The sequence below is a fragment of the Andrographis paniculata genome, unplaced genomic scaffold (genome assembly GCF_009805555.1).
Source record: "Andrographis paniculata isolate CXL003 unplaced genomic scaffold, ASM980555v1 Contig9END, whole genome shotgun sequence".
Lineage (NCBI taxonomy): Eukaryota > Viridiplantae > Streptophyta > Magnoliopsida > Lamiales > Acanthaceae > Andrographis > Andrographis paniculata.
In genome coordinates this window covers 737,969-764,102 of record NW_026137639.1, presented here as the reverse complement: position 1 = coordinate 764,102, position 26,134 = coordinate 737,969, and the positions used below count along the sequence as shown (strand labels likewise).

General features: G+C 34.1%; 3 protein-coding genes across 4 annotated transcripts; 2 read left to right on the top strand and 1 right to left on the bottom strand.

Annotated features, from left to right (window-relative positions):
- Positions 1 to 37: 37 nt before the first annotated feature.
- Positions 38 to 4,768, bottom strand: LOC127244354 (uncharacterized). The gene is made up of 7 exons (XM_051264843.1): positions 3,261 to 4,768; positions 2,984 to 3,173; positions 2,137 to 2,240; positions 1,912 to 2,014; positions 1,515 to 1,819; positions 770 to 1,075; positions 38 to 606 (listed from the first exon to the last, which is right to left on the bottom strand). Exons 1-7 carry the CDS (start codon positions 4,488 to 4,490, stop codon positions 256 to 258), a joined length of 2,589 nt encoding a protein of 862 aa, XP_051120800.1. The 5' UTR covers positions 4,491 to 4,768; the 3' UTR covers positions 38 to 255.
- An 8,839-nt stretch (positions 4,769 to 13,607) lies between these two features.
- Positions 13,608 to 15,912, top strand: LOC127244009 (transcription factor bHLH122-like). The gene is made up of 6 exons (XM_051264280.1): positions 13,608 to 14,552; positions 14,811 to 14,965; positions 15,059 to 15,211; positions 15,305 to 15,370; positions 15,452 to 15,520; positions 15,607 to 15,912. The coding sequence occupies exons 1-6, from the start codon at positions 14,054 to 14,056 to the stop codon at positions 15,661 to 15,663; spliced, it is 999 nt and encodes a 332-aa protein (XP_051120237.1). The 5' UTR covers positions 13,608 to 14,053; the 3' UTR covers positions 15,664 to 15,912.
- A 6,318-nt stretch (positions 15,913 to 22,230) lies between these two features.
- LOC127244091 (uncharacterized) lies at positions 22,231 to 25,780 on the top strand. Of its 2 annotated transcripts, none has more exons than XM_051264413.1 (4): positions 22,231 to 22,952; positions 24,171 to 24,454; positions 24,543 to 24,770; positions 24,899 to 25,780. In XM_051264413.1, the coding sequence occupies exons 1-4, from the start codon at positions 22,496 to 22,498 to the stop codon at positions 25,358 to 25,360; spliced, it is 1,431 nt and encodes a 476-aa protein (XP_051120370.1). In that variant the 5' UTR covers positions 22,231 to 22,495; the 3' UTR covers positions 25,361 to 25,780. The 2 variants fall into 2 exon arrangements, with proteins under 2 accessions (XP_051120370.1, XP_051120369.1); XM_051264412.1 differs by having other exon boundaries at positions 22,233 to 22,952; positions 24,869 to 25,780.
- The last annotated feature ends 354 nt before the right edge of the window (positions 25,781 to 26,134 follow it).

The following is a 26,134-nucleotide window of genomic DNA, read 5'->3' as shown; positions in this document are numbered from 1 at the left end:
AATCACAAAATAAGAAATTAAATTCACCACTTCAGTATATATGAATTGCAATTATATATATTAGACAAAACAAAAAGGCACAAAATTTGGGTAATAAATCAAAAAGTAAAGCAACAAGAAACAACACCTGCATAAGAACTTAGAACAAAGCCTTAAGTGCATTTGATAAGGAAATTTAAGCATATAAAGAAATACATTGCACTATAATCACAAGATTGAATGCAAAGCTGTGGATACAAATGTTGCTGCCCATCCTCAATTTTGTCGCCTCTTTTTCTTCTTCCTCCTCTTGTCATCCTCGCTGTCGCTCGAGCTCGATGATTCAGATTCTGATTCCGATCCAGATCCATCGGAATCTGAACCGGAACTGTCTGAATCAGACTCGGGGACAGCCTTCTGCTGCTGCATTATCAATCTCGGCATGTTCTTGAGATACTCCCGGAGGTTTTCCGTGATCCCACCGAGCCCGATTGAAGTGAAGAAGTTAATAGCAAACCTTGTGTTCTTCGGGTTGTCCTTGGGGAAAATAGAATCAAAAGAATCTTGCATCGTAGGATCGCTGAGACGTTCATTGAGCAAGCGAATTCCCAGGTGCTCGGACAGTTCCTGCAATTAAAATCACATGAATTCGGATTCGATGATCTTTAGGAAAGGATTCATTTAAACAAATACATAATAGTAGTACATAAGCAAAAAAACATAGTGTGCACCATAGTAACAAGGTAAGAGTTTTTTAAGATTCGCAAGATTAAAAAGTGATGAATTTTACCTGAAAGAGGATCTTAATGAAAATACGGGAAGAAGACGTTGTGTCCTCTTCGGTCAATCGTATGTAAGCCAAAACATGCCAAGGCAATGCATCCGTGCCAAGTAAGTGAGCAAAGAACTTGGCCACATTCCGCAGTTTATTGGTCTCGAGTCGGTGGATCATGGAATATTGTTGGACAAAACATTTCTCAAAGTTCTCCTGATGAACTTTGTTTATCATACAAAACCGCTGCCCAAGCAGCCCATAATAGCGAAGGTAAGTTCTCTCCTGAGAGCAACACTCCAACAACATGATGCAGAGCTCCATCTGCATCGATCACCAAAACAATATCACACAGCTATATATTATATACATGGAATAGCTAGAAAATGAAAAACATAAAAGCTGTAACATATTGACTAACAAAATACTAGCCAACTTATCACCAGAAAAGTGTTTATGTGCACGGAAGTTACCCTAATAAAAGGCAGCATCACTTTCCAGGAATTTATAATCCGCATAAAACATATTGCTGGGGAAGAGAAAGGTACACTCAAAATTGACATGAAATAAGCGATTAAGAGGCGGCAATTTTCAGGTTAGAAATGCAATTTTTTTCTGTAGGACGGTAGAATTGACACCATATTTTCCCAATTTTCTTTTGGTTTATTTCACCAATAGATAAAAGATACTCAAATAAAAACTTCGCAGTCCATTCAACCAATAATCTATGGAAATTTATTTCACAGAGCGAAAGTATACGAACCTCCTGGCCTGGCTCCAGTTTGATCTTCAAGAGTTTATGACCAGCTTCTTCAAAGTCAACACTTGACATGATTGTCAAATAGATGGTTCTTCGAAGATTGACTAAATTTGTCTCTGTTTCATCCTTTATTTTCATCTGTTCTTCATCCTCTTCATCGGATTCTTCATCATCCTCATCCTCGTCCTCCTGATCCTCATCTGACCCTGAATCTGCCTCATCATCAGATTCTTCACCCAATATTTGCTTCTTCAATTCTTCATACCGCTTCTCATTCTCTAGGTATTGGGGATCTGCCTTAAAGATATCTGCAGAGCAGTAAAAAGAAAACCAGTTATTACCGTACTGTGAAAAAAGATGAAAGCAAAAATAAGAAGAGTGGGTAATTGCCAAGATATACCTAACGTGATCTCAGGATCTATCTCATCAAGAAGAGAGACTTCATGGGTTAATTGGTCCTCTGGTTCCACTAGATCCAACTCAGGTCGAACAGCACCACGCCCCTTCATAAATCGCATCCACAGAGAGATTGAAAGTTAACACATGTTCCAAATCAGTGCAAACAAGATGCATTTCAGATATTATATATTATGTTTCCAATGGTATCATTCTGTTTGAAACTCACCTGAAATTTTGCTTTCCGCAATGCAAAGAGGCCTTCAATTAAGAACTGAACACGCTTATCAATTTCTCCTTCATGAAGAATTCCACGAAATCTTTCGAATATACCTGTAGGGTCCCCCAAAAGAAAAGGAAAAAGAAGTGATTATTCAATATAAAGTATGAACTAACACTATGAGTACGGTAAGGGATTAATTACATAGGCATGTTACTTTGGTAAATCTTTATCATGCAAGCAGCCATTACAAAGGTGGTAACAAGGACATTTGGTGAGAGGTGCAACTCATATGAAATCAATGTTGAAATGGCAAATCATTCGGATAAGTATCCACTCATATATACATTCATTGACGAGCTAGCATTAAACAAAGCAGCAAAAACATTATTGGGGACAATACAGCAATTCATTGGCATCGATCATTAAGCCATCCAACAGTAAAATCACATACAATTCTGAAATCGGTAGCTGATTAAAAGGCATGGAAACAAGAACAGCATGAGTGGACAAAGGATAAAACAGTTTCTTTGCGTCATTTGAAACATAACATAGACATTACCCCATATATGGATTCTTGGTGTAGCTTCAAATAAAATAAAATGAAACAGCAGAAGTCATACATTTACTCAAACAAAGAAAAACTAAATACCAAAATTGCAGAGAGAACTGATTCGTTGTGGCATACATAACTCAAAAAGTTATCCACCCATAGCTGTAAATGTCACTTTAATATATATAATATAATACACACACATACATTTGCATGAAAGAATAACAACTTATAAAACTCTATCGTACCAACATCATAAGGAGAAATAACAAATAACGAAAACTGGTATGAATTCGGACTCACCATGCAATCCTCGAGGAGAAAGATCCTGGAGAATGGATCCACATTCTGTAACAAACTCAACAGCCACTTCAACACTATCATCAGTCGGTTTCTCTAAAAGCAATGTCAAAAGCTCAAGAGCAATCAGCTCATGAACTACTTGTTGGTTCACCAAGTGAGCAATAAATTTGACTGCAGCAATTAGTTGATGCTGCAAAATATTAAAATGGGACCATTAAGCTAAATGACAAGACTAATATGCATTACTATCACAAAGAAAAATTCACCAACAATAAACCTTATCATTGCGCTTGTATGCCCTCTGAAGCTGCAATATTATTCTCCGCAACAGAAGATCGCCAATCTCCGGGAATTTAGTGTTCACCACAGAAACCAATGCAGCAAACACATCTGTAAAAGCAGGAGAAGCCATTTGAGACTTCATACATGATCTGCAGAACAAACCCCTTCCTCGAATCAGATTCTCCGCAAACAGCTCCGGAATTATATTCTTGATATTGTTAGCATTCACTTTGTTCACCAGCCCGTTGATACTCTTCCTCAGAGCATCCCAAGTCATTCTTTGATATTCAACACTACTTTTGTCCTGGATATCTTTCATCATTCTCGCCAACTTAAATGGCGGAATATACACCCCGCCGCTCCTCCCCTTGTTAGCAATTGGATCCACTGGCACATCCCCGCCGGCGTTCCGTACTGCAGGAGCACCATTTTCTTCCTTCCCATTTCCTTTCATATCACTCTCATTCTTTTCTGTATCTCTTCTCCTCTTTTCTTTATCCCCACCATCCTTGTCCCGTCTTCTGTCTCGTTCTCGTTCTCTATCTCTATCCCTCCGCTGCTGCTCGTTTCTACGATGATCCCTATTGCTTCTGTACTCCCCTTCCTCCTCCTCTTCTTCATCATCGTCCTTATGCTTCCCTTCATTTCTCCGGCTTCTTTCCCACCTATCAGTCCTGGAATCCCTATCCCTATATCTGTCTCTCTCATTATCCCTCTTCTCCCTGTCTCTCTCCCTCTCCCTCTCCCTATCCCTACTTCTCTCCCCCTTCCCATCTTTGATGCCAATTCTATCATCCTCATCGCTGTCACTGTAATCTCTCCGCCTCCTTCGCTCAACGTGTCTGTAGTCGCCATTGTCATCCTCGCCATCCCTCAATTTCCTCTCGTTTTTCCTGCTCTCCCGACCCCGTTGATTATCATCATCTCGCCGCCCCCTACCATCTCCATCAGAATCCCTATCACGATCCAAATCCCTACTTCCGTTGCCCCCATTTTCGCCCCTTCTTCTCTCCGCCTTCTCTCGCCTCTCGTCATCATTCCTATCTCTCCTCCTCTCCCTATCGTCGCGCCTGATTTCTCTTTGCTCCGATGCTTCGCTCTCTGAATCACTATCCGTACCCCTCCTCTTTCTCTTGTCCTCGTCCAAACTCTCGCTACGTCTACGCCTACTCACGCGCCTCTCATCCTCTCCGCTACTGGAATCAGTGTGATGCCTACGAGCCATTATCGATATGTAATCGAAAGATTACAGAAAACCCTAAGATCACACCTCACCTAACCTCCCCCGCCCGACCTAGAAAACGAGACACTGCTGAAATTAATCAGGACATACGCCGGAGCCGGAAGACGTCGGATTGGGGACGGAAGAACGCAGAGGTGGGCGGGGGCAGCTTCCGATCGACGTCGACGGCGTAATCCAGTTTCGAAAAGGGCTGAGATTTAGGGCAGGGATCAATTTGAAATTGCTTAACGTGACATGCCCCTTCTGCAATTTATTATCTATTCAGTATTCATTATTTCATTTGATGAAGTGTATAATATTTAAAAATAAAATTCCTGAGGTTAGGCCATCTAAATGGGCCACATACTTTTGGGCCCACGTTGGCTTTTATTAAACAAATTAAAAACTTGGTCCATTTATCAAAGCTCGAAATCACAAATTGGGCCTCAATAAGCCCAAATTAGAAATTAAGGCAGATAAAGACCCACTCGAAAATTGTTTGACACCTAAATTAAAACTGTTTCACGTCACAACAATAATGCCGTTGTACTGAAAACAATGATGGTATATACTACGTATCATGTATTATACCTATATTATATATAGTTGGAATTAACGAAATAATATTATTTTTCTTCTGAAATTAGGGTTACATCGTCGTATATATACATATTGATATATTATTATAAATATAGATATATATTGCAATATATATCAACACCGTAAATATAGATATATATATATATTACAATGTATATCAATATCCCCACAAACTCAAAGTGGGAGTGTGGAAACCAGCTTGAGTTTGCTTAAGAACGATTGAAAGCGGCTGGGTAAATGAGGCTTGGTAAATTCATCAGCAATCTGATCAGTAGAAGAGGTGGAGAACAAGGAGACGTTGCCGTTAGCAAAGTAATGACGGACAAGGTGACAATCGATCTCAATGTGTTTCGTACGCTCATGAAAAACATCATTCATCGAAATCTTCATGGCACTCTGACTGTCACAATGAATAGTGGTAGCAGAGGCCTGAGACACACCGAGATCAGCCAATAGCCATCGAAGCCATAGAAGCTCGGCAGTAGTATCGGCAAGAGCTCGATACTCAGACTCCACACTGGACCGGGAGACGAATGTCTGTTTCTTGCTGCGCCAAGAAATAAACAAATCACCGAGATAGAAACAAAAGCCAGAAGGCGATAATCGGTGGGATCTCCCGCCCAATCAACATCAGAGTACCCAGTTAAAACCAAGGACGAGCGAGCTGAATAATGGATACCATAGAGAATAGTGCCTTTGACATACCAAAGAATCCGCAGAATAGCAGAGTAATGAATCGTCCGAGGAGCGGACATGAACTGACTGACAATATGAACAACATAGGCAATGTTAGGTCAAGTAACAGTTAGATATATCAAGCTTCACACCAGCTGGCGATATAAGGTAGGATCGTGGAGAGGGGCACCATCCATCGGAGTAAGGCGACATTCAGACTCAAGAGGCGTAGGCGCGATCTTAGAGTCAGTGAGACTTGCTCTAGACAGAAAGTCGGAGGCATACTTAGCTTGAGAAAGATAGTACCCGTTGGAGGTGTCGGAGATCTCAAGACCGAGAAAGTACCGAAGAGGCCACAAGCTCTTTATTTCAAAGTGGTTGTGGAGATGATCATGTAGTTCAGAGATCGCTAACTGATCATCTCATGTGATGATCATGTCATCAACATAAAGTAATAGAATAGTAACACCAGCGGACCCGCGTCGAGTGAATAGAACAATCATGATAACTGGAAGTAAATCCAAGCTGGAGCAGAGCAGAGCTAAATTTTGAAAACCAAGCTCAAAGTGCCTGTTTCAAACCGTATAGAGCATGACGAAGTTTACATACCTTGAAGGACGTGGGAAAATAGGAGGATGAGACATGTAGATGTCCTCGGATAGATCACCATGTAGGAATGCATTCTTGACATCGAGCTGATGTAGGGGCCACTGACGAGCGGCAGCGATAGCTATAAGACAACGGACGGAGGTGAGACGAGCAACGGGGCCAAAGGTCTCCTTATATTCGATACCGTACTCCTGAGTGTAGCCTTTAGCTACAAAAGGAGCCTTGCAGCGCTCTATGGATCCATCATAGTATGCTTTTATCCGGAATACCCACTTACAACCGATAGATTTCTTGCCTCGAGGAAGATCAACCATATCCCACGTGTGAGTTTTCTCCAAAGCCTATAACTTCTCAAACATAGCATGCCGCCACAACGGATCCGCATACGCCTCACGAAAGGACCTGGGCTCATGGTGGGAAGAGGTGGCAAAGAATCAGTGATAATCGAGTAAGTGAGTAGGGAGATGACTAACCCGAGTGGAACGGCGAGGGCCAGGATCAGGGTCCGAAGTCGAAGTAGTGTCAGGATCTAGTGGTGGTGACGGATCAGAGTCGGGAGTAGTAATGGGCTCAGGGATCAGCGTCGGCTCAGGAGGCGCAACCGGGACAGCGTTAGGAGCAGAAGATGGAGCCACGTCGTCTGAAGGAAATAGAGGTAGATTGGACAAGGTAAAGAACGGAGAAGAACGATCAAAGGAACTCGAAAGTGGGACAAGGTAGAAAACATGGTATTCTCCCAAAATGTGACATGACGAGAAATACGTAACCTATTGGAAATAGGATCCCAACAACGATAACCCTTATGCTCTACCCCGTATCCCATGAAGGAACACAGACGCGCGCGAGGTTCTAACTTGGTGCGCTCATGAGGAGGGAGGAGGACGAAGCTGACACAACCAAAGGGGCGGAGAAGACTTTAATCAGGGGCTCGATTAAATAGTCTTTCAAATGGACTAACATTATCCATGATAGAAGAAGGGAGACGATTTATATTTCAGACACCAGTAAGTGCGGCTTCCCCCCAAAAATAATCCGGACAAGAGGCAGATAAGAGAATGGTGCGGACTGTATCGAAGATATAGCGGTGTTTACATTCGCCGCGACCATTTTTTGGAGAGGTGTACGAGCAAGAGCCCTCTACACCAGTACCCTGATCATATAGGAAACGAAGGAATGTAGAATCTGTATACTCAAGAGCATTATCTCTGTGGAGAGTTTTTATAGTGGAGGAAAATTGGGTATGTATCATTTTAGCAAAGTCCATATAAATAGAGGAGAGTTCAGAACGGTGTCGCATGAAGTAAATCCACGTAAAGCGAGAGTAGTGATCGATAAAAAAACACGAAATAACGTGAACCATTCATAGAGACAGCGGGGGAAGGTCCTCAAATATCAGAGTGAACTAATGAAAACGGAGTATCCACAACAGAAGTACTATGAGGGAATGATAAAAATAGGTTGTTTCCCCAATGAACAATCCACATAATTAAAAGACTAAAAACCGACATAACCCAAAAGACCCTGACTATCAAAGACCTGAGTTTATTTGAGGACGCATGACTGAAACGATGGTGCCACTAAAGGCATGATGGTGTTGAGGTGGTGGCAGCAGAAACAGAGGGACGAGGGAGCTGAAGTGACTCAAGCTCAAATAAGCGGCCCGTCTTCTGGCCATTCCGAGCGTCCTCCCGGTTTGCGCATCATGAACCTGCACACCAGAAGAAGAGAAAATCACTGTGAGACCTTGATCAACTAATTGACCAACTGAGATCAAATTTAATGTTAATTGGGGAATACAATAGGTGTCAGGGAGAAATGAAGATGAGGTGGATGTGTGTCTAGTATGGGTTTTGCACATTTGAGTACCATTTGCGGTAAGGATAGGTGGAAGAGATGGTGCGGTGGATGTAGAGGTCATAAGACATATATCAGAGGTCATATGATTACTACAAGAATAATCAAAATACCAAAGAGAGGTACCTGATGTGGTAGACATGACAGTATTGAAAGACAGAACCTGTTTAAGGAGAGCCTCAAAGTCCTGAATCGTAGGAGGCGCAAACGCAGACGTGGCAGAGGTTGTGACAAATGAGGTACTAGAATGAGGAGGTCCACGAACATGCCGAGCCTTGAAGTTACTACTGCCAGAGCGATACGGCCTAGTTGGGCAATACTGTATAGTATGACCTAAAACGTGACAGTAGTGGCACTCCACTTTGGGGCAGTGACCGAAGTTGTGATGAGAAGACTGACATCTTTTACAAAACGGAGTTGACGACTCTGAGTAGGTGGTCGGGCGGTGACCGCAAGAGCAGAATCAAGCGGAGGAGCCTTGGCGACATGAATACGTGTTTCCTAAAAAAAAAAATCTCCAAAATAGCTGCATCCAATGTAGGAAGTGGGTGCCGATGTAACAAGGAGGCACAAACTGCCTCATACTTTGGACGCAAAGCCACCAAGACCTGAATGAGGCGAAGATGATTCGGACTGATCTCAGCTTGATCCAACCGAAGCCAATGAGGTTGCACTTGCGCAAGAAAGTCGTTGATAGATTGTCCAAGTTCCTGTTTCAGATTATGAAGTGTACTCCATAGTTGATAATAGTGCGCCAAACCAATAGCACAGAAGCGGACTGCCAAGAAATCCCACGTTGCCTTAGCAGTTTTAAATTGGGCAAGTTGCACATGTATCGTCGGAGTGAAAGTGTTGCGCAACCAGGTAAGAATTTAATGGTTCTTACTGTCCCAATCCTCCAATCTTTCAATATATGATTCAATAGCTTTAGCCGTAGGCGCAACTTCTCCTATAGTGACCGCACGCGCTGTCACGCGCCGCCTAAGCATCCGACGGCGAAACTTCATCACGCGCGTGAGATCGCCACACGCCGCCGTTCGCCATGAAATTTCGGGTGCCGGCCATTCTCGCGATGGCGCATCTGATGGTGGGATGGTGGGGGCGGTGTAGATCGAGGATCGCCGGAAAGATAGGTAACAGAACGGGCAGTGTGATTTAATTATACGGGGAAAAATCAGTGCTCTAATATTATGTTAGAATTAACGGAATAATATCATTTCTCTCTTAAAATTAGAGTTACATCGTCGTATATATACATATTGATATATTACCATAAATATAGATATATATAGAGATATATATATACTACAATATATATCAACATATATTATTAATATAAATAGTATATATTTTTAATTATATCATATTATATCTATTTATATACAATGTGGCATCAACAAAATTCAATTTAATAACAACCATCCACAATGAATTAAGTATTTAGAGTTGACTTAAATAAAAGTTTCGAAAGTTTTTGGCTTTTGAAATAAAAAATTAAGTATCTATGTAATATATTCTGAAAACAAAAAAAATATATATTTAATAAAGTATTATATTATTTTTGAAATATTAAAAAAATTATTAAACAGAATCTTGGATAATGTTTTTTTAACTATTTTTTAAAAATTTTATCATTTAGACACAAAAAAAAATACATTTTTATCTCTCACAACATATCACACCAAATATTATTGTAATATCAAATTCAAACTAATTTTTCCCAAACTCAACCATAAGAGATCATTTAAGACAAATTTTGTAGAACTTATAACTTAAATTTGGATAAGATGTTAGAATTTTCAATTTCAGCACCCAATCCTTAAGTTTAAATAATATTGAATTATATTATTTAAAATAATTAAGTTTTAAGCTATTCAACATATGTGCTAAAATAATAACTTGCCCTATTTTAAATTAGTTGGGTTTGGTTTTATTTTTTATAAAATATTTGTATATATAGATATTTGTGTACATGTATTTTTTTTTATAGGTTATATATTATAATATAATGATAAATTTTAAATATTACAAATCAAATATATAAAATTTAAAAAACAAAAAATAATTGGAAAAATTAATAGAACACAGTAGACTCGGAAGCATTGTTAAAGTAACACAAAACCTCAAAGAATCTCACATGGGCTGGACACCACCGACTAATACTTTGGGAACGAAAAAAAAAAAAAAAAACAATCCGGAGAAACACAAGGGTGTGTTTGTTTGGGTGTTTGGATTTTAAGTTGAGATTTGAATAATAAAAATTTTAAATTTGAATAGTTGTATCACGTGATATAAATAGGTGTTGATGCGATGTTTTGAATGTAAAATTGATTTTTAGTATAATATAAGAAATGAAAAATAGGTGTTTGATTTGATGTTTTTTGAGAAAAAAAAAATGAGCCAAACAAACACAATAAATTCGATGAAAGAACAAACCCAATACTTTTTTTTTTTAGTAAAAAAAATAACATTAGGCAGTAAGTTCAAATCGAAACCAAACTTTTTAAGTCACATTTTTCGATTTGTATTCGCAGGTTTCAGTTTCGTTTTTTTGGGTCGCGTTTAGAAACTTTCGATTTAAATTTTTTTTTATTTTTTTTCTATTTTTTGTTTTTCAAATAATCGTAAATTTATTTTTAAAAAAATGAGTATTATTAATACTAAGTAAAAAGTCAATATATAACATTATGAAAATGGAGATGATGACAATGAAAATAATAATAAGAAAAAGAAGAAGAAGATACAAAATTGCTTAATATGACTTAATGAAAATCATATAAATCAATAAAATAAATTACTACACAATCTTATCAATTTTGTGAAATCTATAAGAATAAATAGATAGTCCACTCAAATTTATGAATGATATCATCTAAAGTAATCACAAAGTTTAATAAAATTTTTAAATTCACATCAATTTATAAACTTATTAAAATTCAATAAAATCTTAATTGTATACACCATACTTAATTAAAAAAATGCTTAGACGCGGTTATGGCTTACACAAGCTCTTCGAAATATCTCTTAATCGGACTTATTATTATTATTATTATTATTATTTAAAGTGCTATAAATTGTGTGCCAACCACCTCAACATTTGAACAACTACCCTCTCCTCACAGATAAATAAATAAATATTGTATTTTCAGTTCGTTCATCTAATTTTTGTTGATATTTTTTAATTAATATTATGAAAATATATAAAATAAATAATATATACTTTATTTGTCACTTATATTTATATAATATATTTTCTTTTATTACTTCCTCCGTCCAATTTTTATTGTCTTAAGTATATTTGCACGATTTTTTTAGATGATTATCTTTTGTTATGAATTGACAAATTTGTCCTTAATTGTATGGTAGAGATCAAAAGTAATAAATGAATGAAGGGTAATGTAAAATTTGTGTTTAACAAAAATAAATAAATAAGATAACAGTTGTTAGACGTAAAGTAGGACATTAGTTTGTGAACGAAGAGAGTATTATAGTTGAATTGTGATTTAAAATAAATTTAAAGGCGAGTATGATGGAAACTGTTGATAAGGAAAGATGGACAACATTAACATATGATACATAAAAAAAATTAATAATAATAAATATATATATATATAATGTAAAATAATGTTTACGTCACATCTTATCGCTTCCTATAATATAATGTGAATACATAGAGTGGGTGGGTTCATTTGTGTTTTTAGGTAATATATATTTATTTATTTATGTGAGATGCTAAAATCGTATTAATATTATAAAATGTACAAAATACTTTTGTATAATATGTTTTAAAATTATACCAAATAAAAAATTATTGAATAAATAAATTTAATACTCGCTGAATTATACCAATGAAAAATTATTGAATAAACAAATTCAATACTCTATATCTAGTAACCATTGACATTTTTTTTTATTTTTTTCTATTTTATAATAATTGATATATTTTTATTTAAAAAAAAATTGTTAAATTAATATATATTTAATAAATATAAATTAATTTAATTAACTATATAAATAAATATACTCCCTCCGTTCCCCGCTGTAAGGTTACCATTGATTCTTTGCATGTTGATATTTGAATATTAATTATCATATGTAGTACAAATCAACAAAAAAAAAGAATATATTTATTAGTCTATTATAATGACAATATAATGATATTTTAAAAGTAAATCATTCAAATATAAAGATATTTTTAATATTAAGTACAATGACGCAAAAATCAAATAACGGAGTGAATATAAATGTAGATACCATTCAAAATCTCTTTCTTTATATATCTTTTCATACAAATAATTTTTTTATTTATTTATATTTAAAACTCTATATTTTTACATAATTAATTTACGATTAATTATAATTAAATAAATAAATTTTTATTTACTTTATCTTATAAAAAATTTTATTCTCTATAAAGTAATATTTATATTGCATATTTTATATATATATAAATTTTAAAATATTTAGATACATATTCTATTTTTTTAATTATATATATTAAATTTTATTTTAAAATTATTAATATTATATATTATATAAAAATAATAAAATAATAGTTTTATAATTTACTGTTATTAATTAATTTAATATCATTATTTCTAATGAAAAAAAAAAAAAAAAGTTGGCAAGGAAGGAGTATTTTTATTTAGAAAACAATCATCCTGAAGATCACCATATCTACACTTGAACATTTGACTTCAGTTAATTTATTATAGCGTACCTACAATAATTCTAGAATAATTACGATGTGGGCCCCGTCCTAACACTACACGTACACCTGTTCTATTGGATTTGATTGATCATCACACCATCATCAATATCTTATTCTAATTTTACATCTCCTTCTCGAAAATTATTTAATCATAATATTTATTTCAGATATGTTTTCGTTTCTTTTTTAGTAGCAAAATATTATATTTTTTACTAAAATTTTTTATTTTTATCTATTTTTTTTTAAATTCGTGTCTGATCGAATAAACATACTTAAAAAGACTGATAAAGTAATTTTTTATTTTATCTATTTAATATATTTTAAATTAAAATTTTTTACTTTTTAATAATTATTTTTTAACTAATAACAAAATATACTTATTTTTATATTTTTTAATATTTTTACTTTAAAATATATATTACATTATTTTATTAATTATTACATTATATATCTATAAAATACTTACTTTACTTTAATAAGAAAGCAAAATATATATATATATGTATATAATTATTTTAATTTAAAATTGTTGGGATATGAATTTTCTAGTAACAAAATTTCTTAACAAAATTCAAACTCATGCAAACACACCCTTAATTTCTCTATAAAAGGAAAAGGCATACCTGTCCAGAAGCAGGTTATTTGTGGAAACTCCTGGGACCCGAACTCCTGGGCGAACAATCCAGAGACCGGTCTCCTTTCCATCATTGATGGAGCTGTGGGTCCTACAGAAAAGTCAACAAGAAAGTCCCGGTAGCTTTCCTAACCCTCTCCACATCTCCCAGAAGTTGGATTGATTCACAGTGAAGTGTCATCAACGGCCGACGCCACCGCCATCTCCACCACGGCGCCGCCACCTGTCCTTTTCCATTTTACTACTTTCACCTCTCCTTGGAAACCTTCTTTTTCTGGACTCTGCTTTTTTCATGGCGAAAAGCTGATGTTCAATCTGGCCTCTGCTTTTTTCCAGTTTACTCCGCTCTGGTTTGCTTCGATGTTTCCATTTTCCGTTTCAATCCAAAAAGCTTGATCGGAATCACAGATCGGAACACCTCACTGATTTGCTGAAGCTTTCGGTTCTGTAAGTCGTCTGGTTTGAATTTCTGAACATTTTTCCATGGATTTCTACCAGCAACAGCACCAACAAATTCCGCCGATGGCGTCCGGCTTGACGCGATTCCGATCCGCGCCGAGCTCTTACTTCGCAAGTATTCTTAACACCGCCGATACTCTCGGCGGCGGCGGATTTGGCGCCGACGATTTCGCGACGGTTTTTAACCCTAGGGCGTCGAGTCCTGAGGCGCACCGAATCTTCGCTAGGTTTATGAACAGCACCGTCTCGATCGAGGAAACCTCCTCGCAGCTGAATCCGTCGTCATCGCCGCCGCGGAAGAAACAGGCTTCCGCCGAGAAACCGCCGCGTCGGCCACAGAACATCGATTATTCCTCCCCTGCAATTCATCAGCCTCTCACCTCCGCCGCGGAAAGTTCCTACAATAGATTACCAGTCTCAATCAAATCGGAAAGCGTCGCCGCCAGCAGCGGAGGAAACCATGGCCTCGTCCGCCATAGCAGCTTACCTGCAGGACTCTTCGACACCATCAACATCGAAATCAGTAAGACCTTCTTCTTCCTCATGTTCCTTCAATTTATAGTACTTCATTTTGCCCTTCTCTGTTATCTCTTAATACATATTTGCAATTAAAGTAGCTAAGAACATCATCTTAATCACACCAAAAATGGCTCAAATCATAGAACTCTTGTGATCAAATTCAAATTCCATATATACACACAACATTGGCAATTATGATGTTCATTAAATCCAATCTTTACATTGAATGCACACTTTATGTTCCTGACCTACAATTCCACAGGCACAGGACATCCCGGCGAAGATCGCACCGATAGCAATTACATCCCCGATTTTCCAATGAGTCCATGGGACGAATCGACTATCCTGTCCGACGACTTCATCAAAGGGCTAACCGAGGGCGATGCAGAAACCTCTGTGATATCTTCGGAAGATCAGGTTTCGTATTCTGTATATTCCTATCGGTTGCTTCATTCGATCTTTATATGATAAACTTGATATGAATGATGAAACCTCAGCTGTAATGAGCAGAAAACCGAATTCGGAAAACCACCTCCAATTCCATTGTCTCATCACTTGAGTTTACCTAAATCTGCTTTGGAAAAATTGGTGCAAGATTCGGTGCCCTGTAAACTTCGGGCCAAGAGGGGTTGCGCGACTCACCCTCGTAGCATTGCTGAAAGGGTTTGTACAATCGAATGAATGATTGATTCTTTCATTGTTCTTGCATTAGTAGTATTGCTCGAGCTTTGGATGTAATAAGATCTTCTCCTTTAGGTAAGAAGAAACAAGATCAGCGATCGCACGAGGAAGCTGCAAGAACTTGTGCCGAATATGGACAGGGTGAGGTCATTTTTCTTTAGCACATTTTGCATTACTATGGATTTTGCGACGCTAGATTGCTGATACTTTTGCGATTTTCAGCAAACAAGCACGGCGGATATGTTGGATTTGGCTGTGGATTACATTAAGGATCTTCAGAAACAAGTGCAGGTGCATTTTCTAAGTCTAGATTCGTCGTTGTTAATTTTTCATTTGCGGCGCTTACTATAAAATACGCGGTTTTGCTCTTGTTATAGACGTTGTCTGATAACCGCGCCAAGTGCATTTGCCCGGTGGCGAGAATGAAACCGTAGAGATCTTAATGATTAAGGTAAGAATGTATGGAGGGAGTGTTGTGTCTCCGAGCTCGGTTCGGTTCGGTTCGATTCGTTTCGATTCGATTATATTTGTGTTTTCCATTAAAGAAGATGTTCTTAGCTGCTGAACTAACTCTTACCTATGTATATATGTATGTATGTATTTATGCATGTAAGTGAGTTAATGTTTGTGGTTGTGCGGGTGTAATGTTTCATCAAATAAAATATTTTAATATTATTTAATTTATTACATAAAACTATGTATATTTTTATTTAAAACCTTCCTGCTTCTCTTCAAAATTCATTCGTCAGACTAAGGGCTCCACTCCACAAATATTTTCAAAACTCTCTAACATGACCTCCTACATATGTGATTTATCTTATTAGCCTTATTTATGTATGGTCTAGAGTTTATCCAATATATACTTTGCATCGAATTTTAAAAGTGTAAATAGTCTAATTTCATTTTACTATTTATTTATTCCTTTGTTTATCATATTTTTTTATTTTTCCTTATTTTTTCATTGTTATTATATAAAATATAACTATTTTTTAAGCTAATACACTTATGATATCGAAATCTATATCAATATTTGATTCAAAAAATTAACACCAATATTATTATACTTAATAAATATTCTCTCCGCCCTTATCAAATAATATACCTTAATAAAAAGTATCAAGTTGAATAATATAATTTGTATTGATCTTTCATTTTTATCTAAATAATAACTTAAATATAATACTTTGTAAGCGAAAATTGAGTTGCATAGTTAAAAAAAACACAATGTATAATTTATGTTTGAATGCATAGACAAAAAAATTATTTATATATATATATATACAAAGTAAATATTTTTATTTTAAATATGTATATGAAATTGAAATCAGATCCCCCAACAAACTTCAATTAAATTTTGGCAGGCGGGGTTGTTTGAAACTCCCCACCTATATTTCAGTAATTTCACACATGCTTTCTGTCTTTTCTTGTCAATCCCACCCAACACCAACGACTATATTTATTATGGTATTAGTTTCAATATAATTTAAATTTAAATTCATTAATATTAGTCGAAATATAAAATATACATCCATTTTAATTTTATTATAAATAGTTATAATTAATATTAGGTCTATCGTTGAAAAATTAATAAAATCACTATCGTTAAAGTAACAGGATCGATATAACTGTTAACCTGGATACAACCAGGCCGAATCACATAACACAACCGTATTAATTGTACACGGCCGTCATATACCTGAATTATTCGGTGTGACGGATTGTTAGTTTCTTTAATGTAACACACTTAAACCGATTTTCATAATATTATGGCTTTTTTCATTAAATATGATATGTTATTAGTTTAATATTATATTTAATGTGTTTAAGTAACTATAATTATATTATGATCAGATAATTCGAATGTAACAATAATTCATATTTATTGGAATTGTTTTAATTGAAACACATATGCATATTATATAAACCGGCCGTGGGCCGTGTTTTAGAATTAAATCTAAAATGAGCTAATTATCAAACACGGGCGTGTTATAAATGAAACACAGTCATTTTTCGACACATTCATTGATATAGGAGTATTGTCTCTACATACAAACACGGGCTTGTTCACTGGAGACCAGTGGCGGAGCCAAAGTTATTATACCGAAAGGCTGAAAGTTTTGTTGAGGTAAAAAAATCAGACATATTTATTATTTTAAGAGAAATTGATGATAAATATATGTTGTATTTTAACGTATTCAAACAATATAAAAATGTTAACTTGATAAAAAAATTTACGAATTTAAACGAATAAATATCTATATAGTCAACAATATAATTGACGTAGTAACGAAAATAATGGCTCGGCCGGGGGGCTCAGGACTCCCGAATCCCTATGTGGCTCCGCCACTGTTGAAAACATGGTCGTGTTGTGACACGTCCATTGATACATGGGGTGTTGTATATTCAAATATGGGTATGTTCGTAATGAATATAGTTGTATTTGAACACTAATATAAACAAGACTTGATGACTATATAAACATGTCTGTTGCGGTCACATAAGCATATTTCATTGAAAATTTTGCAATTTGCATAAAAAATACTTCCTCCGTCCAATTTCTATTGTCCTAAAGTATATTTGTACGATTTTTTAAGTGATTGTTTTTTGTTATGAATGGACAAATTTGTCGATATTAAAAGTAATAAATGAATTAAGGGTAAAAATGTAAAATTTGTGTTTAAAAAAAAAGAAATAGGACAATAGTTATTGGAAATCCCAAATAGGAAAGTAGGACATTAGTTCGTGGACGAATGAAGTAATTATTATTATTTTTCTATATAAAACAAATTATTTTTTTAATGAGACTGAAAAAATAGAATTTGGTTGGGATCAATTTTAATTTTTGCTCATAATAATAATAATAATAATAATAGCAGACACGGGAAAATAATGTAACGAAGTTGACATAGAGAGAGAGAGAGACATGTTTGTCAAATATTGGAAATATTTTCAAATGCATGCCAAACTAAATTCAACATATTATTCCCTCTGCTAGACCTGTCATTATATTCTCTATAATACAATTCAGTCAATTTATACATATATATATATATATTTTAAATATAAATAAATGATGAATTAGACATTCAAAATCAAATGCATCAATCTTATATGGTTTTACTTATACTGCGGAGTCAATACGTTAGTATGCTTAAATACGATAGGACTTAACCAAGATATTTAAAGTTTTTGATATTTGAATCAAAGATTTTGGATTTAAATACATCAGTTCAATTAAATTTGAATTTTTATTATTATATAATGATTTTTTTATTGATGAAGTATTTAAATACATTGGGAATATATATATATATATATATTTAGATTTAGTACAAATCTATGATAAAAGAAATAATTATTGTCTATATATTGAATACAATAAAAAAAGAGTAATGGGCTGAACTTCAATCCTTTTCTTCTTCTTACTGTAATCATATGTTTTTATTTGCTTAACTTTTATTTTTATTTTTATTTTGCGCTATCACATTAATTTTGTGTGCATATTTATGTGTCAATTTTGGTGAAAGAGAGTTCTAGAAAAATAAAATAAAATAATAATAATAATAATATTCATTGATTAAATTAATATTATCCAAAAATTGACTTTTATTTCATTCCAGAACTGGGACATGGTTATCACAAGTGCTCAAATTCTTATGACTTTAGTGCGTCTATGTGTATATACACACACACACATTATCCCAAGAAAATAAAAGATTTCATTTATTTGGCTATTATAATATTATAATATTTGGCTGTCTCTTTTTTATTTTTTTTTTTTAAATTCTAATATATCCTTAAAAAAAAAAAAAAAAAATCTTATTGGGAGTGGGTAAAAAGTGAGTATAAAATAAAGGTAAAAGATTAAAATATTTTTACATTTTGAATGATTTTAAAAGAATATTAGAGTAATAATTAGAGGTAGTTTGGAAAAGTAAAAAATAATTTTGTTATAAAGTGGAAATAACAATTACTAGATAAGGAAACAAGACAACTCTATTGGGACGGAGGGAGTATCTTAGAAAGTATTATATTTGTATTTATTTTTTACTTCACACGTCCTATATAATTTGTTTCTATTTTTTATTTTTTTCGTCTCATATAATTTATTATTTTTTTTAAAAAAATATATAATTATACCGTTTAATTTCATTTAAATTTTAAAATTTACAATTTTGTAATTGTAATTAAATTATTTAGTTATTTTAATATATTATTATTTTTACTATATAATAATTATTTTTATTAACACCCATATTACACGGGACGGAGTAAGTAATATTTTTTTATTCAATTTATAACTATATCAAAATATTATTTCTACCATATATATTTCTAATTTTGATTTAAATAAAAGCTTGAGGTGCTGTTTTATAAGTATTACTATTAAAATTTATAATAATTATATTAAAAAATTTAAAAGAATGCAAAATAAATGAAGCATTTATTATTATAAGTTATAGTACTATATAAATATATAAAAAAATATAAAATATTATTATATTGCTGATAATAAAATAATAATAAAAGAATTCGATTTAAGAAGAGGTCATATAAAAAAAATATTAATTTGATAGATAATAATATTTTTGAATTGACTAGAAAAATATATAGTCGTAAAGTCAACCCTCGTGTTTAATATAATAAAAATCTTCTTAGTTAAATCAAATTGGTACTATTTAATTTGAAATTTTTAAATATTAGCAAATTTAAAATAGCAATAAAATAAAGCTTAAACAAAGGAAAATTTTGTGGACACATACTATATACTAAGGATACTTTGGCTTTGTTTGTTTTGTAAAATAATTTGAAAATATATTTTTTATATATAATATATAAATTTATGTAAATAATATAATAATAATTAGTGTATGTAATAAATTATTCTCTCCGTCCCAAATATTATGTTCATGTTGCCGTTTTTGTCCATTCCACACATCATGTTATTTTTTTTTTTGAAAATGATTACACACTTTAATCTCATTTTAAATTTTTTATTTTTATTTTTTATTTTAATTAAACTAATTAGTTACCTTAATCTTAATTTATAATTATTTATATTACAGAATAATTATTTTCACTGATACATTCTTAATTATCTACTAATTACACTCCTCGTAAAATACAGTGTCTACAATGTAGCAGACACGGTATTTGAAACAGATGGAGTACTACAATAGAAATATAAATAAATATTATTTTTATTCTCTCGTTCGCTATTTATTTTATATATAATTTTTAAACAAACAAACTCCTAAGCATCCAATAATTAATATTTTTATAAATTTAATTCGTTAAAATATGGTGTGTTTGTTTGGGGGTTTGGATTTTGAGTGAATTAGTAAAAGTTTTAAATTTGAATAGTTGTATTATGTGATATAAATAGGTACTGATTTGATGTTTTGAATGTAAAATTGATTTTTAGTATAATATAAAAAATAAAAAATAGGTGTTTAATTTGATATTTTTTTAGGAAAAAAAATTGGATGAATAATGTAAATCCAAGAAACAAACACACCTCATGCACTAATATTTCGAGCAATTTTATGAAACTATTGAGCAACTTCTCATTTGTGCAGACTTTTCCAGTCATCAATTTATATAAAAATTGCCAACATTATATCCCTTTCGTTTGTCAAACCTTTCTTTTTTTTATCTTTTAAAATCTATTTGTTAAATTTATCTTATTCTTAATTTTAAAAAATAATAATAGATAAATATTTAAATATGATTTTTCATTCCATTACCGAATGAAAAGAGTATAAATTTACAACATTTTTATCACCATATTTGTGTATTGCCATGGTCAATGTTTTCTTTATACTCCTCATACTTTTGACTGTTATGAAAACCAGCCCATCTGTATTTAAATATGGAAATTAATTGTCAAGTTGACATTTTAATTAAGGCTGTGGTTTCTTGATATGTTTTTATTTTTTATTTTTTATTATATATATTTAAATATTATTTAGAGATGATATTTTATGAAAAAAAAAAACATATATTTTTACCGAAAAATCATGAAAACAACACGTGATAATAATAATAATAATAATAATAATAATAAATTATTTATTATAATAATATATAACTTTTAAAGAATACAATAATATTTTTACTCAATAAATACTTTTACTTAAAATATCGCATTGAGGAACTAGTTTTCACGCCAAAATATTAAAACAAAACCATAAATGAACAAAATATAATACATTTATCTAGGAAGAAAAATATTTTACATGAAATATATATATAATTTTTTTTTTTAAAAAAAAAAGGCATAACAACACACTTAACAAAAATGCGTGCATTTACTTGACAATTTTTTAAAAAAAATTATTTTGTACTATTTTAATTAAATATATTATTTTATTTTATAAATTATTATTATTAGCATTATTATTATTATTATACCTTGAATGAGGTATGTCTGAATAACCCTAAAAATATTATTTTATTTATATTTATTATTATAGTATTACAATAATTTGTGGAATTTCGTAGTCAGTTGTTGGATAAATATTGTTAAGTTGTGAATGAAGTCATTGTTAGGGACTTCATATATTTTTTAAGTACCAAACATAAATATATATTACTATTATTGTTTATCTTTTCGTTGTTTAATTCAAATCTATATTACATATTAGTATTACTTTTTTGTCGCATTAAATATTTTTGTATAATTACAATATATATTAAAAATAGTAACAAAAAGAAATTGAAAAAATAAAATTATAAATGTCCAATGTAGAAGTAGAGCGGGTTTGTTTAATTACAAGTCCTTTTTTTTCATGTTTTTTAAAATTTGGAAATTTGAAAAAAAATAAAAATTAATATTTGATTTGATATTTTTGAAAAATTCAATAGTATCAAAATGAATGAAAATGTATAGCGGTTATTTTTTGGTTAAATATTTCGAAAATAATTTTACAATTCTAATTATGATTATTTATAAAAAGAAAAAAAAGAAAAAGACTATAGGTGTGCTGTGCTATACAGCGAGTCCAAATGTCAATCATTTCATATCTCCTCCATTTTTGACTAACTTCAGCTCCTTCTTCTCCAATCACTCCTTTCATTCTCTCTGCCTATTTACATACATACATACGTACAGCTTTACGTAATCCTTCTCAACACAAGGTCTCCTCCTCCGGTGCTCAAACTTCACACCAATCGTCGCGAAAGAAGGCGGAAATTTCTGATGACCTGAAAAATTGATTGGTTCGCGTACAAATTACTGTCTCATTGGAAACATTCCTGCAAAAAATGACCATGGATGGATCGGTGTACTCATCGTCTTCATCTGACAGCTCTCAATTTTCCTCATCCAGTTCGTCGCCGGCGAAGGGCTCATCCACCGTCGTTTTGTCGATTGAGTGCTTAAAAGGAAGTTCCAAGGCGGAGGAGTGGACAGGCGACATGCTCCAGACCGGCGACATAGTGGAGGAGATCAAAATCGGGAACCTAACAATACGATCTCCTTTCAGGAACGGTAAATCCGGCGTCCAGAAGATTCTCCACACTTCCTTCAAAAACAAGGAGACTTCGATTCAGGTTAGGGTCAGGCGCGGCTCCGACGACTACGCCGAGCTTCAGGCGTGTATTGTCCCCGGCGGCGAGCAGTTTTTGGGGAGGAGACTGTACGTTTTGCGAGCCATCGACGATCCGAATTACGCCGTCGGATTCATTGATCGGACGGAGAGCGAGTGCTTGAATTTGCAAGGTATCTAGAAGACGGTATTAGCTGTTGACTTTTCCCTTTCCTTCTTCGAATTGCTACCACGCTTTTTGTGATTGTAAAACGCGACTTTACAGTCCACGCCGCTTTGCATAAAAACACGTGTGTTTGTTGGAACTTTTTCTGTTAGGTAGTCGTCAATTATCTGTGCTTGTGAACGCCATGACGAAATTTCCCTAGAAATTGAATGCAATTAGGTTGGAGTTTACACGTCTTTCCTGCTTCATAAATTCAGTAAACATCATGATTCTGCCTGAACGTTAATACTGCAGAATTCAATCATATACCTCAAATTCACGTGCAGTTTTAAGCAAAACTTTATTTGGATCGCTCAGTACTTTTAGTTTAGCTGTTCATATAGAATTTTAGTGAGTTTCTAAACTACAGTATGATGTTTTTGAGTATATATATATGCATGTTCTTATTGACTTATACTTTTCAAGCTTGATTATTGAGTTTGAAAAGATTGTCCGAATTTGAATTCAAGTATAATGCATTAGGTTTACCAACCATTTCATGTATGTAATCTGATTCAAAAGCTATTTGTGAGAGGTACAGAGATAACATAGCATATTCTGATCTAGTTTACAAGTGCATTAGGATCAAAATAAAGTTGTCCTCTGTTTGTCTGAACCAGGGTCATATATCTATCTTGTTTCCAAAAATTATTCTCCACAGTACCTAGGAATAATATCTCTCCACTTTTTAACTGGGAAAAAAGGTTGGATATGAAAGGAGTATGAGAAAGGGCACTATCTTTGAATAGTCTGTTTTGTTGTGCTTCCTATGGAAAATGTCCAAAAAGCATGTTCTAATCAATCCATCATTGCTAGATTATAAATTGAATGCTATCTGTTCTATGCATATACATATGTATGTACACACTGAATTGAAAGCTAGTCTTGTTTATATGCAATAAACTTATCGATTACCTGCTCCAGTCTGCTGCTGTTATGGTTTGGTCTACGTTTCTTTTCTATGGTGGATGTCATTTTCAGCTTTGATATTTCTCCATTTTGATGGTAATCATAACTCCCTTGCCTATTTCAACATGATCTTATCTCTATTATCACAAGTACTTTGGCACTTTTGGATATCTGTCTTGACCTCTCCTCTCTGTAACATGGAATTTAACTGTATGTATGACTTGAACTTGATGGGAACTGATCAGGCATTGATGATTCAATTTCTTGTTTCCTCTAGCTTCAAGAACCGTAAGAATGGTCAGCGCCCTCGAAAGGACTCCATTGCAGGACGGATACGTTTCGTATCCATGGGAAAGAAAAATGCATGAGATGCTGTCCATTCCCAACTCAAGCAGCTTTTACTCCATTCTCTTCTTGCCCAAGGCTTCCGACAAAGTTGCTTCCCGGTACAACGATCTAGAAGACACTCTTGCCCGAGCCCACTCGTGGATCAATGCTTCTCAGGAGTCCGGAGTTCCCGTTGTCTTTATGAACATTCAGACCGAATCCCTTCTCACCAAGGTGCAAGGAACTCTAGTTTGCTACACATAAACTCACTGCCCAAACAATTTTCTTTTTTAAATTATCGAGTGTTTGGTTTTGGTTTCAGATATCCGGCGACACTGCCTCCTCCACGGTGAATGCTGGTTCACTCTCCGACTTATCGAATCTCGCAAACACAAGCCTGTACGGCTTCGAGGACTACCATGGCGTTGACATCGGCGTCGTGAGAGCTGTTCGAATGTGGTTCTCCCCTCTCGCAGGGGAGATTCCTATCGAGATCAGGATCAAAGACACCGACACAAAGCTCGGCTTCGCCATCAGCCGCACCGAAGAGGTAATTAACAACTCCCATACATCCATCCACACACACACACATATATATATATATATATATGATATCCTGAATTAATCGTGTCGCGTTTCAACGAACAGGGATTCATATACATATCATCTGTCATCCAGGGAAAGGACGACGTGCCGTCCACCCGATCGGGGCTGAGCAGCCTCCACGAACAGGCATCCCGAACCTCCAGGCTGCTGGTGGTATCGCGCATATCGACCCAAAAGGTGCTGCCGTGGATGGTCTCTACAACGGGCGCGATCCGGTGCTTCGACACAGTTTCTCTGAGCCAGAAGCTGTCCCTGCACCGGCACACGCGCGTCCCGATCATCATGCACGTGTTCCTGTGGGACCGGAACGCGAATTTGGCGAACGTAGGGAGCATCAGGGCTCGGGCGATGTCGACTCGGCCGCCACATTTGAACAAGGAGATGGATTCAGTGGAGTTGGATAGAGATAGACATGGGGATGGAGATGGAGATGGTGATGGAGATTCTTCTTCAGGTATGAACATGTCGAGAGATACTGCGGGGGAGACTTCTTTCCGTTTCCATGACTTTGAGCTTAAGAACAATTGGGTCTGACTGACAGACAGAGACAGGGACAGGTACACACACGAATTCAGTATTTACTTATGTTTTTATTTATAATTAGGGAATCAGAATCAAAATTTGAATATAGTTATAGAGAATTGTTAGGGATTATTAGGGAATGTGTGTGTGTGTGTGTGTGTTTAATTTTATGTGTTGTGTGTATGCTGCTCTGCTGGTGCTCTTTCTTGTTATTATCTGATTTTGTTTACTTCATTTTTGTTGTAAATATAGAACAACACTGGAGCTGTTGTATGTAATGTCCAAAAGTTGTACTATTGGGTTATCGAGTCATCTATATTTATGATTGTGGGAACTTACATGGATAAAAGATGTGTTGGACAACTCCTGCGGGCTAAATCAAAAGGATATTGATGAAGTTTAAACTCAAGTTCAATTCCTGAAAAAGGGAAATCATTTGGTACAAGTACTTCTTTCAAACTTGATTTATCCTCAATAGATTTGGAGATTGATTGATGCTTGTAGATGTGAACTTGGATAACGACAATATTATGTGCATTACAATTTACAGACATGTCTTATGACTATAACTAATAAATTTTGTTTATATAATAACATGCAAGTTTAATTCGACTTTTAAAAACTTCACATAGACTTGAAAGGGGCTGGCTATCCATAAATCTTGATGCTTTTGGTTCACAAGTTTGTGTCAATCTCAATTCTCAATGCATGTATGTGTTATGATTGAACATAATTTGCAATAATAAGGCACCAAAATTTCAGGAAAACAAAGGAAGTCACACCAAA

What these genes read in the sequence shown, in the direction of transcription:
- LOC127244354 (XM_051264843.1), bottom strand. Translation starts at nt 4,490, where the DNA reads ATGGCTCGTAGGCATCACACTGATTCCAGTAGCGGAGAGGATGAGAGG. An exon ending in CATACAAGCGCAATGATAAG is followed by an intron (nt 3,174 to 3,260) that starts GTTTATTGTTGG and finishes AATATTTTGCAG; the next exon opens with CATCAACTAATTGCTGCAGT. An exon ending in AACTGGAGCCAGGCCAGGAG is followed by an intron (nt 1,076 to 1,514) that starts GTTCGTATACTT and finishes TGATCGATGCAG; the next exon opens with ATGGAGCTCTGCATCATGTT.
- LOC127244091 (XM_051264412.1), top strand. Translation starts at nt 22,496, where the DNA reads ATGACCATGGATGGATCGGTGTACTCATCGTCTTCATCTGACAGCTCT. An exon ending in CGAGTGCTTGAATTTGCAAG is followed by an intron (nt 22,953 to 24,170) that starts GTATCTAGAAGA and finishes TGTTTCCTCTAG; the next exon opens with CTTCAAGAACCGTAAGAATG. An exon ending in CCGAATCCCTTCTCACCAAG is followed by an intron (nt 24,455 to 24,542) that starts GTGCAAGGAACT and finishes TTTTGGTTTCAG; the next exon opens with ATATCCGGCGACACTGCCTC.
- LOC127244009 (XM_051264280.1), top strand. Translation starts at nt 14,054, where the DNA reads ATGGATTTCTACCAGCAACAGCACCAACAAATTCCGCCGATGGCGTCC. An exon ending in CACCATCAACATCGAAATCA is followed by an intron (nt 14,553 to 14,810) that starts GTAAGACCTTCT and finishes ACAATTCCACAG; the next exon opens with GCACAGGACATCCCGGCGAA. An exon ending in TTGTGCCGAATATGGACAGG is followed by an intron (nt 15,371 to 15,451) that starts GTGAGGTCATTT and finishes TGCGATTTTCAG; the next exon opens with CAAACAAGCACGGCGGATAT.